The sequence below is a fragment of the Tympanuchus pallidicinctus genome, unplaced genomic scaffold (genome assembly GCF_026119805.1).
Source record: "Tympanuchus pallidicinctus isolate F22 unplaced genomic scaffold, pur_lepc_1.0 scaffold4, whole genome shotgun sequence".
NCBI classification, from domain to species: domain Eukaryota; kingdom Metazoa; phylum Chordata; class Aves; order Galliformes; family Phasianidae; genus Tympanuchus; species Tympanuchus pallidicinctus.
The window spans coordinates 39,839,235-39,853,588 of NW_026294758.1; the positions used below are offsets into that span (position 1 = coordinate 39,839,235).

At 37.5% G+C, this 14,354-nt stretch overlaps 1 protein-coding gene across 7 annotated transcripts in view; it reads left to right on the plus strand.

Annotated features, from left to right (window-relative positions):
• Positions 1 to 14,354, plus strand: part of APBA1 (amyloid beta precursor protein binding family A member 1) — an 80,218-nt gene that overhangs the window by 43,917 nt on the left and 21,947 nt on the right. For all 7 annotated transcript variants that reach the window (XM_052700645.1, XM_052700651.1, XM_052700652.1 and 4 more), the window contains exon 2: positions 3,274 to 4,478. In XM_052700645.1, coding sequence (XP_052556605.1) covers positions 3,327 to 4,478 — 1,152 coding nt within the window. In that variant the 5' untranslated portion in view covers positions 3,274 to 3,326. The remainder of the gene's footprint in view (positions 1 to 3,273; positions 4,479 to 14,354) is intronic.

Sequence of the window (14,354 nt, forward strand, 5' to 3'; positions counted from 1 at the left end):
TAGCAAGGAAAAATTCTCAAGCAGTTTAATACTGTTGCATGAAAAATATGTGGAGATATTTAATTTTTCTTTTTTGTGGGCAATGAGGTAGTTTAACCTTCAAGAAGAAGCTGGTTGCACTAGTAATCAACCTCTGATTTCTCTGTTCTGGAGACAGATTCATCCATCAAGTCTTGAGTGCAGAGCTGAGTGCTCAGAAAGCACTTTCCTGTATATGTGTGATTACTGAAGCACAGCTGCTGTTCCGGGCAATTAATGGGAGAGTATGATACATTTCAGATGAGTGCTTTGTCTTTATTTCCCGGGTCAGATGACCTTTTTTGCTTATATTCTCTTCTGTCTATGGCATTTTGTTTAGGGTATTGATTTCTGTTTGCTTGTAGGAGATGCAGTGCTCTTGGAAGGCTTAGTGAGAAAAATCAGGAAAAATCAGAAAAATAATATTTTAGTAGTCTTCAGCTTCTACATAGGGAAACAGATCTAGTTAAACATCCTTCTTATTATTTAAATAGGTGATTTAAAGACTGGTTGCTAGGTAGTTGAATGGATATACTTAGATGCTTGGTTCTCACTGAAGATTATTGGGACTTCTATTCAGATCCCCAGTTTAGTGAATCAATTTCAGTGCTTTTTGAAATATTCAATTTTTTTCCCCCAAAGTTAAAAAGTAAAACTTAATTAACCGAGTAAGTACAACCAGAATAGGACCTTCCTTGGGAGAAAGCTTAAAAGTGAAACAGTTTTCTCATTCCCTCAAAAGACATAAACTGGAAATTTCAGTATATGAAATTAGTCTGACATCATTCTTTAGTGAATGAAAGAATTTTACTGTGGAAGCATCCATTTTGTGTAAAGAAAATGTTGAGGCTTTTGGGTGGTCATTGGAATTTTTTGTTTCGTCTGTAATCCTTATAATTTGTTTCATACATCTATATCTGTCCACAATGCTATCTCTCCATAGTAAGCTAGTGTGTTGCATTCTCCTATTAAGATTCATAAAATTGAATCATGTATTTTCAGGTACTATTGGAAATTTGGTTGTCCTAAAGCACATTGTGTCATCTGGAATTTTTCCTTCTCTTCTAACTTATTATCATTCAGTTGAAGGTGTGCTGGGGTATATGTGTTAAAGATTTCAGAAAGTTGGTCATTCTCCTGTGTTTTTGCGTAGCTTCATTTCTTTCTGCAATACTGCCCTTTCTCTGTGAAGGATACTTAAATATGAGTTTGCAACATATTTAAATAAAAATTAGTAAGTAATCCTCTATTCTGTCCAAATTAAGGGAAAGGAAATCTTTTTTGGGATGAACTTTTCAAGGGGCTGTTACACATCAGCATCTTCACTGTTTTTATGGGCTTGAAATTGAAAGTGCTGGAGAGCTTTTGTTCTTATTTCCTTAAATAGCAGTTTCTTATTCTGTGCTGGGGACAGAGGAATGCTTGCTTTGGTAGTTTTGACACACATCTGTCCATTCTTTCCAGCAAGCCTTAGAAGCAAAAGGCCTTATCTTGTCATTGAAAGTTTCTTACGTGGATATCTTCGTTAGATGGAGAAAGCAAACTGAGTTTCCTCATACTTATTTAGAAACAATATTAATTTGTATAGAAAATCTTTACCTGTTCAATTCATGTGATACATTAACTATTACTTTGAAAATTCAATTTTGATATTAAGATATGCTATACTTATTCCTCCCTTGTGAAGGAGATAAAAAGTCAAATTTTAGAGTTGAAACACAGTGTGCCAGGTTTGCAAGAATTACGCACAGACTGTTTCTGAAAGTGAGATTAGTCTGGAACAAGGGCAGTGTTCTATTTTGCTCCCTTACTTCCTTATTTATGTAAGAATTCTTAAGTTTTAGACTAAAGCAATAGGTGTGGCTAAGACAAGACAAGGAGGAGTATTTACTCATCTGGAAGCTGATCCCATTAGATTTCCCCTGCGGCTGCAATGCAAGTGGTTCCCATCTAGCTTTTCCTGCCTGTCAAATTCTCTGACAGAGGGCAGCTGAAATTGGTATTGTTTTCTTGTCAGTATTTCCAATGCTCATTCATGGAGCTTGTTTATTCAGCTATTTGCCATCGAAACCTCTCTGCCTGTACTCGGGGGATTGACTTCAACTTCTATTTTACATTAATTTTAATTTTTTAATTAGTATTTGGTACATGGTTTTATAGATCTTTGAAGTTTAAAGTATTCCAACAATAAAACACAGGCTGAAGTTGTATTTTACCCACAGACATACAGTTTAACTTAGAATTCTGGAGATGTCCTTTTCACGACACTACATTTTAAAATGTAGGGTAAGGTTCAGAATAGCTGAAGCTATTATGTGCAAATGAAACCTTCTGAGGTAGATAAGCCTGCTCGCTCTAAGAAGCTCTCATAGTTTAAACTGTATTCTTATGGGTTTTTCCTGTTTCTGTGGGCTTTATTGTTGGCAGACATCTCTAGTGTTTGTATCATCTTTTGAGGCTTTTAATCAGTCAGCAAGGCTAACATGCCTTGCTAGTCTCACTGTGGTCAGGTTATGAGAATTAGTAATGCTGCTTCATGTTACAGGAAAGATATTTGGTGCAGGAGTCATCATCCATCTTAGATAATTTTAGATAGATTCCATGAAGATATCTATGTTGAATGTAGCTGTCATATGCTTCCCTAGGAGAAGAAACAGGTTACTTCAGATGCACGCTGAGTCTCCCTTTTTATCTCTGCTCGGAAGTTAGGGTAGTCAGCTCAGCTGGAGATACCCCATTAGAGAAATGTGGTCTGCATAGGTGTCATGTATCTTACCAATTGCAGACTGCAGTGGTAGGACTAAATTTACCATTTTACATTATTACATTCTTCCTTTATGCAGAGATAGTAAGCTCCTGATAAAGTGGTGGAATATTTCTGTCATACCTCTACAATGTTAGAGCCCCTGGCAATTATTGGTTTTTCTAATGCATGCCTTTCAATGTCATTTAAATGCTACAGCAGTCCATAGAAGGTCCTCCAAGGAGCTGCTTGGAAATGATTCTTCTGCAGAGAATTTGTTGGTAAAAGTGGGAAGTGCACTACCCAAGAGAATCATGGTTTGTTCATGCTTTTGGAGAGTATTTCTACAGGAGGTTGTACTGTAGTACTGGCTGTCCTCTGACTTCAGAGCTGATGTAATCAGAAGTTTATCTGCTGGGAATGGAAGGGTGCCATTTATTGCTTCTGTTCATTGTCTCCACTTTTTCTTAGAGTAACTTCATAGTTTGTTGCTTTTTTTCTTTTCTTTCCAGCTGTGATTGACAGAATGTCAATAGAGTAAGTGACCTACCCACCAGAACTTGCCATGAATCATTTGGTTGGACCACCTGATGGGGAGGTAAGTGAAGAGCCAGCAAGTGGAGCAGTGAATGAGTCAGTAGAAGCTGACCTGGAGCACTCACAGGTGGAAGAGGAGCAGCGGTATGCAACTCACTATCCAAGGCATACAAACAGCAGCCAAGGGGGCCTGCCTGGGCAGGAGGAGGAAGGGATGTTAGCTCGGTCAGCCAGCACTGAGAGTGGCTTCCACAATCATACAGATACTGCAGAAGGGGATGTGATAGCCACAGTGGAGGATAGTTACGACACAGAGAGAGTTCAGGAGAATGAAGATGAGAGTGCATATGCAGTGCAGTATAGGCCTGAGTCTGAGGAATACACAGAGAATGCTGAGGCTGAGCATGGCGAGGCCATTCATAACCGAACACTGCCCAATCACTTACACTTCCATTCCATCGAGCACGAGGAAGCCATGAACGCAGCCTACTCGGGTTATGTCTACACACATCGACTGTTCCACCGAGGGGAGGATGAGCAGTATGCTGAGCCTTACGCTGACTATGGACTGCAGGAGCATGTGTATGAGGAGATAGGGGATACACCAGACCTTGATGCTAGGGAGGGGATCCAGCTGTATGAGCGGGAAAGGGAGGAGGCTGACAATTACCGCAAGGAGGCCCTTGGTGCCCGCCTTCACCATTATGATGAGCGGTCTGATGGAGAGTCTGACAGCCCAGAAAAGGAGGCAGAGTTTGCACCCTACCCAAGGATGGATAGTTATGAACAAGAGGAGGACATTGATCAGATTGTGGCAGAGGTGAAGCAGAGCATGAGCTCCCAAAGCTTGGACAAGGCAGCTGAAGACATGCCAGAAGCCGAGCAGAGTTTGGAGCATGCTCATGCTCTTCCTGGTGGGGGGCATGAAAGCAATGGCCAGCTCCCACCTGGTTCTCGAGTTACATCCAGCTCGGGAGAAACTGTGCAGAGGTACAGCAAGGAAAAGAGAGATGCAATTTCACTAGCCATTAAGGATATTAAAGAGGCTATTGAGGAAGTGAAGACAAGAACCATCCGTTCTCCTTATACTCCTGATGAACCGAAGGAGCCTATCTGGGTGATGCGGCAGGACATCAGCCCGACCAGGGATTCTGACGACCAGAGGCCACTAGATGGAGATGTGAGTACACAAAGCTTTCAGTCCTCAATTACGTATTTCTTCATGTGTTTCTTTAGTCGTAGCATACATTGCAGTGAGAGAGGGTGGACTTTGTTCATGTTCTGGGACATGTTCTTCAGCAAATTATGCAGTGCTTTACTTATTTAAGATATGTACTCTAGAGGGATTAAAAAAGGTAAACATGTATATATGTGTGTTGTAAGTGGACCAAAATTTTCTTGTTGAAATACTTCTGACCCCAGTTAAGCTAATAAGGGATTTGACACACAAAGTTCTTCGCTTTTTTTGCTTCTGAAGCAAATGCTTTTCAATTTTTCATCGCCATGGGATATTTACAGTAGCTCTGAACACTGTCTTATATAATTTAGCCTTTCATTTTTCTGTTAATTCTAGGTTTCTAAGTCTCAATAGCAATATTAACAGTTCCATCAAAAATATATAAATTTTATATGTGATGATGTCACATATCCAGATTCCAGAAAAGCTTCACTGGCTTTGGCCTCCTGCATTCTCTAGAACTGCGCTTTGATCTTCAGTATATTAACACTGTAAAATGTATTTGATCTCCATCAGTGTAAGTATCAAAGACCATTGAGATATACAGTATGAACATTTCTCAAATTCTTTACTTCTGGCATGACGTTTAACTTGAATCAGAATTAATTCACAGTCTGTGGTTCCTGTGGCTTATATAATAATATTTACCTGAAATTTCATGCGTTTTCTGTATTTCTAATAAAATAAACTCATAAACATCTGTTAACTGTGTTAAATTTATGCCTGTGAAAATAGCTGGGATACTAAACCTACCAGGCAAAAACAATTTCTGAAGCAGTCCCATGCTATTAGTTTAAGAATAATTGCGCTGCACTGCAAACATCTGCTCCATCCTCTTCATTGCTGTTGAATCATCTTTCTGTGTTTTGTTGTTTTGGAAGAACTTTTTGTGATTTTTTTTTTTTTTTTTTTTGGCCTTCTCAGCTAAATTACTCTAAAATTCTAGAATTGTGTCAGAATTGTCCAGAACACCTCAGGCTCAGAAAAGAGAATTCAATTGGTGAAAAAAGATCACATGTTGTATAGATATACTGCATTCTTCTGTTTTTCTTTTCTTTTTTTTTTTTTTTAATCTGTTTTCCAAACTATGAATGCTGGTTTTCTACAAATGAGAAGATATTTTTGGAACATAGGATTGAAGTAGCTTTCAGATTTTATTATATGTTAGAAACATATAGTGATAAGTGTGTTTGAATTTGTTTTTGTTTCTTCACATTTTCATTGAAATTTTTAATGAAACCAAAATAAATAACACTGCAAAAACTATTCCTACTAATATTTTTTTTACATTAAGTAAGTTACAGAATTGATTAGCAGTCTTTTGAAGGCTAAAGGAACATTCTCAGATTGTTCTGTAAAAGAGAACGAGTATCTTTAATGTAAAAAATTTCCAAAAGCTTTCATTAATTCTCTGCTGTTGTTTGAATATGGATTACATTACTCTTTTGCTGTACATTTTGATCCTTGGACTGTATCTTCCAGTGCTGTCTTTTTCTGTGAAGGTCAGAGAACATTCTATTGGTTCCTGACTGATCGTAACAGCCAGAATGAGTGATATTCTCAGCAAGACTAAGTTGTGTATCCATGGTGAGTCCTTTCTGAGGGCGTGCTCGCTGATCTCTTAAGTATCAGTACACTTTGCAGAATTTGATTTTCCAGGTGTTCTGGTAGGTGTATTCATACAGTAGTTGAAACAGATTTCTATCAGTCTCCCTCAATATTGGTATCTATATTGAAGTACTTTGGTGTTTCAGTTTTGCACCAATTCAGTAGTTTTCGTTGTCTGATAGGTAAGAACCTGACTGAGATTTTAAGTTCCAACTACAATTAAAACAGTGATGTGTAGTGATAAGTATAACTCTGTGCAAAGTTAAATGGTGGTTGTAGTCTGTACAGACTGTACAGGCAGTCTGTGCTCTTGGAAAGAGAAAGTAAGTCGAATAATGGTTTAGAAGATCTGTAGCAGATTGGGGGAAGTCTGTATTGCAGAAGAAGAATATAGTACAGGACTTGGGAGTGGATGGGGATTTTGTTTCTAATTTAAGATTGTATGGTGTATGCTTTAGTAGACTCTTCACATCATATTTCAGCTTATACTGTTCTGAACAGCTTGTTTTCTTAAACAGAGCATTTCTATGATTTCATAGCAGTAAACTGAACAAATTTGTGTTAATGCTGACTAAGTGACTGTGAGTGATCAGAGTGAAAATGTAGCCAAAGCCTGTTTATCTGGATGTAGATTTTCCTTCTCAATTTGGAAGGAAGAGAAACAGGATCCTCAAGCACAAGCTTTTCAGTGTAATCAAGTCGATGCCAGAGCTGTAACTCAATCTGACTACTAATATTTGGTTTTGATATAAGAAGGAATGACAGAGAGAGGCAGTGCAGACATGCTTTTCTTTGCCTAGAAGTACCATGGACCATCAGATGATGCAAATTGAGTATTTTATTGCCTTCGTTGTTTAGGAAGGTCTGCTTTGAAAATTGTCCTCACATTGCTTTTTTTTTAAACAAAACTGTTTTGCTTGGAAATACTTGTAATCATTCTGTACAGTTAATCATGTGATACTGAAACTGGTAGAGTCCATTTTAGAGCTAAGTAATGGTCACTTTTTGCTTAGCAAGGAGCTCTTCGAGAGAGCAATTCAACTAGAGAGTCAGGAGAACGGTTTCCAGTTGAGAGTCATTAAATATGACAAACTCTTTTCCTTTTTTTCCACAATAAAGTCACTCCTTAGTTCTGAGCATTTAGATGATAATTTCATAGAAGAATGTGTGGACGAAGACGATTTTGTACTGCCCAGAGACTATTTTGAGAAGCTAGAAACCAAGAAGTTTTCGGCTAGCCTGCAGATGGATATATTTTGGTATTTAGGAAAGATTTATGCAGCAAACATCTGAAGGATACAGATCACTTGAGTAAAAGTCTGTTTGTTCTTAAGAAGCCATGTTTCCACATTTACTTAATATTTAATCTGCCAAGAATTTCAGACACTCCTTTCTATTTCTCCCCACAGCAAATGTATTGTATGTATACAAAGAATGAAAACTACTCAACAGCCATGAGAAGTTCTACTGCAATGGGTAGTATGATGATGTCAAAGGTAGACAGCAGGCTTGTGTGAATAAATAAATAGGGTAACCAACTATCTATTAAACAATAGAGACTTTTTGCTGCAGTGATCTTGTGCACCTTCTTTAGTGATGCTTTCTCTTAGGTACCAGGTGGTTTGTGGAAAAGTATAGTACTTGTGTATTTGATGAAACCTGAACAATTCTCTGTTGTACAATTTGTGTACCAGAATACTTCACCTTATTTTGAGGTATCTCCTATGAAGAACTATTATTCCTTTTTCTACTCTGCACCCATGCACTGCAAACGTCTTCTACACTGATCTTTAATCTTTGTCTTTGTAGTAAATACAGGTTTTTTTGTGGGTGTTTTTTTTTGTGTGTGTTTTTTTTTGTTTTGTTTTTTGTTTTTTTTTTTTTGTAGCTTGACATCTGAGATAGGAAAAATCAACGTACATTTCTAAAATCTATGGAAATTTCTAAAATCTATTGGAAATATCCTCATGAGTGCATCTTTTTCAAGTGCAGTAACAGTTAAAGCTGCTCAGCTGTGAGAAATGTGACATCAGGAAACTGACCCATGGAAAAGAGCTGTGAAGCTGCAGTTATGTTAATTCAGTGTGAAACTGGAGATACTCTATTCATAGCTACTAAACAATACTTATAGCTGGAGGCCAGTGTGAAGCTTATGGTCTGCCTACATATCCCCTAAAGGGATACTGTTCTCAGTTCCTACAGTTATCTCCGTGGAAGGGAATGCCTGTACTTCATTTAGGTAGCTCAGGCTTATTACTCTTTTCAGATTGTCCACTAGAGAATTGTTGTTGGTACAACTAGCCAAGCATAGGAATTATAGTGCTTAAAGATCAGTGTAGAAGATGTTTGAAGTGCGTGGATGCAGAGTAGACAAATAGTAGTTCTTCGTAGGAGATACCTCAGAATAAGGTGGAGTATTCTGGTATAAATTGTACAAAAGGTCTGAAAATCGTTTAAAATGTCAGCTGTGATAATAGTGGCTTTTTATGTTGTGAAAATATAGGGGCCTGCTGAGAAATTCACCAAAAGGCCCAAACACTCAAGTAGATCTTCTTTTGGCTGGGATTTAAGGAATATTTCTGTCTTCTCATGACCAAAGAATAGAGTCAGATTACCTACTTTATTTCCTCCACTATCAGGAGAAAACAGTGGTTTACTGAGGTCTGTTATTTATTAAATTATAGATCTTAAAACTGTTTTGTTGACCTGCAAGGAATGTTTTATTGCTGTGTTCTGAGACTTCAGTTTTGTAAAGATCCCTCAGTGGTGGCCACAGTCTCTGTTTCTCTGCAGACACTTGAGATGGTGATTTCATCACCTAGTGCAAATTCAAACTGAATACGTAGATGGCTTGGATTTGTGAGGTGGAGACTCACAGCTTAAAGTAAGCCTTTCACATAAAACAGAATGTGCTGTATTGTCTGTGTCTCTGTTCTTTTTTGTTATGGGTATTTTATTTCAATCCTTGAGTTCTCAGCTGTATATCTCAATTGTGATTGAGTGTCTTTATGGAGATTAAGTTGCCTCACTTTTTCCAGAAAATGACTGATGTTTTATTAACAAGGGAATAAAGAAGTCTGTTTTAAATAATTAAGCAGGTTTCACTAATAGATGAACTGGGAGTGGAAGAATAGAAGTGAAATAAATATGAGTTTGTATTATTAAGATACTGCTTTCTTTCTCTGAGTGAGCCTTTTAAAACTCTTTGTTGAGCACAAAAACTATGGGTCATCTTTCTGTCAAGATCACAGTCTTAAAAATCTATAGAAAGTTCAGCTTGAGAAAAAAAATATATTTATTTTAATCCCCAGAGCAGAAAGTTTTATGGTGATTCATCAGTCACACAGAAGAAAGCCAGTCAGAGTTTCTTAGTAGCTGAGGGTACTGCTGAAAAGAAAATGCAGTAGTAGTCACGTAAAAAAATATGTATTTTCTATAAAGAATGTCAGAAAGTACACTGTCATGTGTTTGCAAATGCAAGAAATACACCATTCATTTAGCATCCTCATTCTTTAAGATGTACATCTGTGGTCCTGTGATGTGTGCTTTTGTGAGCAGTGAGTACCAGCTGAGGGTTGTCTATGAGAAAATTAAGATGCCTTAATGTTCCTGTATTGAATCACTACATCTTGCATCCAGGTCTTTAAGATTTATGACTAAGTTTTCATGTCATCCTCAATTGACATTTCTCAATTGTAGAATACTATTCTTTGCTCTGTCATTTGCTTGTGCCCTTTTTTGCTATTATGTTGGAATACAAGAAAAACTGTTCAGAGCAGCAGCTGTGGAGCGAGATAAACAGCATGAGTACCAAGGGCACCTCTAGAAGAAAAAAGAATGTCTTACGGTTCTGATTGGATAAGTGCCTGCATGAATGGTTGAAGAGTGTTTTGTAGAATGCTCTATTGACATGTAAAGGTGGATGGGAAAGTTGTAAGGCTGGATGAGAAAGCTAGAAAAAAAAACATGTTAAGGTATATAAGTGGTATGAAATTTGTAATAAACAGTTTGAATCATTCACATGAGTCCGTGCATCAGACACTGCACTATTGTTGTCCTGTAAGTCCGTGCTAGGCTGCCTTCTAACTTTCGCCACTCTCAGACATAGAGTTTGAATTTTGAGTAGTCCTTTGCAGAGCCAGGAGTTGGATTTGATGATCTTTGTAGGTTTCTCCTAACTCAGAGTGTTCTATGATTGTGAGACATTTATCAATTAATGTTCATGATGGTAAGTGCTTTCTAGAGCACGCTTTTTTTTTTTTTTTTTTTAAACTGAGTTATGGAACTGTATTCAAACTATGAATTCAAGTGAAAGTACAGCTGTGGAAGTCCATGCTTGACAGGGAGAAGCAGTCAGCACTGCACCAGCTCTAGGAGTCCTGTTGTGCTGTCAGCCTTCCTTCTGTTGCACACGCTGCTGAATGGACCCTGCCCTCTTCATATGTGTGCTGTCTGATGGACAGTCAGAGCTTGTACAGACTTAAGGTTTTATTTAGAGAGAAGTTACCAGCCCATAGAGTGTGGCTATGGTACTGCATGTTTACTACTCCTGATTTCTGTGGCTGAGAGGTTCTTTGGAACAGGCAAAGGGCCTCTTTCCCTAGCAGTCTGAGATACATGTATTGTAAGCTCATCTGAATTAATTTTCTGCATCAAATCTAATGTTCTTCTTATCCTTAGGTATATTTGTATTTTGTATCCAAGATTTAGTAATTAAAACAGTTAACAGATTGGGATCTTTTCTGAAAGACATTGGCGTAGATAAGCAATCATAACTCAGATAAAAAAAATCAGTTTTTTTAACCTCAGTGAATTTTGTTGTAGAATTATGTGTTTGTCTTGTGCAGACGGTAATGGACAGTGTTTTAAAAGCTAGTTTATTCAGACTTTCAGCACTCGCAGACATTCGTATCCCTCAGGAGGTTTGTCAGTCACTGTCTTCTGGCTCTGAGTGGCAGGAAGCTTTATTATCAGCAGACATCTTCAGCCAAACCAGTGAGATCACCTCAAACCAAGATGCCTTGAACTGCTTACGTTCTCAGATCTTATATAAAGCTCATTTCTGATCATACGCAACCTCTTTGGCACATGCATGTCTCACTGTTGCAGATCACTTTAAACTACATGCAAAACATAACCTGTCTTAGCTGTGTTTACAGGCTATTTATGGCCATATCTGAATCTACAGGAATAGTGATTTGTTGACTATAAGCAAGTATCTTACTTGTGTTCTGTTTGGTCATTTTTTGCAGCAGAAGTTGCACTGCACAGGCAAAGTCCCTGCTGAAGGCAGTGGTCTGCTCGTTGAAGCAAAGAGTGGTACCTCTGAGTTGCTGAATGTGCAGCAGGAGTCACCTGGGGTGCCTGGGATTTCTATATGGAGAGGTGCTATAGCCACTAAATGTTTTGTTCTCATTTGAATAAATCAGTCAGTTTGTTATCTTCCCTCAAGTTAACCTCTGTTATCATCTGCGCAAATTAGCAGTATTAAGAGGATGTCCTGAACCACCTATGAAACTGATGCATGAGTGTGCTGTTATGCAGACAGATGTGGTTGTGTCACATTTTTAACTGGAGAACAAATTGGAGTTTCTTTCTTGTGTCACAGGTAAAAAATGAATTCCGTACATTGCTCCACAGTATGCGTGTATGTGTACAATAGTTTTTTCTTTTTTTTTCCAAAGCCTTCATCTTAACACTACATTTAATGCAAATTTATACAAAGCAGACTAGTAATAATGATTAGTTATATTGTAAAGAAATTTAGCTCCTTAGCTCTATTCTTAATGGGTACTTGAGATCATTTAAAAGCTATGAATTATATGTTGATGGTGTCAGTCTAGTTTTTAGTGAACAGAATTTTAACTGTTCAAGTCACAGTAGATGCTCTACAACAACAAAATAGGCAGTTTTGGCCAGGAAATATTGCCTTCTGATAGCTAGTTGAGGTAGCCATTGGTAGGAGTGGAAGGTAGATTACTTGTGTTGAGTGATTTATGTCTTTTTGCATTGGAAAGTTCTACTTATAAAGCACACTGTCTTGTGGTACTTTAGTGTTGTACTTAACTATCCAAGAAAATGTTTTCATATTTGGCACATGAAAATTACAGTTTGTTCTTTTTTTTTTTATGAACTGAGCTAGCAGCAAAGAAGTAAAATCAAGTTTTTTTCCTTTATACTGTCATTTTTATACATTAATATAACAGACACAGGTCACTAACTTGAATTCACAGAGCTCTACTTAAGTGCTTTTTTTCCTGCCAGACCTTTCCTGAAGTGATGAAAATGTTTCCTGATGTGAGAAAATGTTAGTGCTCCTAAGATCCAGCAATCTGATTTTTAGTTCCATTTTTAAGAATCAGAAATCAAACTTACATAAGTCTTGTGAGGCCACACCTCGAGTACTGCATTCAGTTTTGGGCCCCTCACTACATGAAAGACATAGAGGCCATGTAGACAGTAAGAGAGCTTCTGACAAACTCAAGGTCCTAATCCAGCATCTGTTAAATGAATGGTCTGTTGTCTTCAATGAGGTATACTTTGAATCAAGTCCTGGAAAAGGATAGCTGTGATGGATTGCTTATTAAAAACTTTAGCTGTGGAATTTAGGTGCATTTTCTTTACTCTTTCTCCTCCTGAAGGAAAGAACAACTTCAACAGTAGCTCATAACTATACTGAATGTACAATGCTTAATAACACTTTCTGTAGTATATAAGGAATGCAGTCATGGTCTGAAAGTCAGTTTTAAATTAATAGCAAGAAATAGTTTGACAAATTACAATGGATAGACAATTAAAACAACGGGGCACAGATCTGACTGCACTTGCATGCTGGATCTGAAAATTTTGTAGTGCTTTGACCTTTGCTTAGTATGTGTGGTAGCATTCAGGGAACTTTTTGTCACTGAGGTCAATTAAATTTAAAGCCCTTGCTTTACCCAGTTATCTTCTGGGAATTAGGTACAGGAAGAGGTAATCTGCTGTTCTTTGGCCAAGAAGCCTGTATGCAGACATTTTAAGTAATGGTCTTTTGTTTAACTTCATCTTGCTGTGCGGAAGTAGCATTTCATCCTTTCTGTTCCAGTTTTATTTGTGGCCCAAAGTTATACTGTTTTTCAGAGACTCTACTGCCATAAACAGGTAAAACAGCATTGCTTTTATAAAATGAAAGCAGGTGGTTGTGTTTGAAGAAGTTTCAGTGCTGGTTATGTTTTTCTTCACAAGTTATTCAGCAGCCAGCTGGATTGACCTGGATAAGTTCCATGCAACACAATGCTTCATCCTCTCCAGTTACAAGTTCTGTTACAGAATTTCTTTGAGCAATCGCAGGGAAGGCTTCTCAAGTGGAGTGAGTTGTGTGTTAGTTAGAATCAAACAACACTGAAATTGAGATGGAGAATTTTTGGATGTACCAGGTTGAGTATCGTAAGAAAAGCGTAAGTAGATATTCAAGTGGGCAACTTGTACTTTTTTATTACTGCACTTTAGAAAACACTTTCATTCCTCTGCTGGATCTCTCTATGTAATAACAGCATGCTTCACATGCATTTATTTTGATTGTTCTGAAAGCATTTTTGTTAAGTTTCTAGAACTTGTTTTCTTATCAGATAATGAAGTAGTCGGTAAGCATTTATTTTAGAATTCAGTTTGTACAACAGCTGTGCAAGTTGTCTGTCCACTGTGATTTGTCAGTTTATTTCATTATTGGCACAAAAGCTACTTCCAGACTGTGACTGCATTCTTTCTTTGTGGATTGTGAGTGGTGGCTCTGAACAAACATTGTGATGTGAAGGAAAACTGAATGTTTCCTCTTCAAACGCTGGTAGAAAAGTTTTCATGGGCAGTACTTGTTTCTTCTTGTAGGGAGTTTGTTATTTTTTATTCTTAGGCAGTATATTATTATTATTGATAATTTTGGTTAGGGAAGAGGATTCTTTTTTTCTTCTTGTAAAGAAAATGAAAGAATGGTATTAGACTATTTTGCCATCATTGCCACTGATTCAACAGTTCATTTGATGAACTGTTGAATCAGCCAAATTCCCTATATCAAAGGAGGTTGTAGAAATCTGGCTCTGCTGAGTTAAAAACTCAGCTTGTATAAACAAATGCTAAAGTTGCTTTAGAGGGTTTATGTTTTATCATGTGCATAGACTTGTTTTGCAAATACCTTTTGAAAATCTGCCTTTAAAATGCGTGCTGGCTTGACGCTTT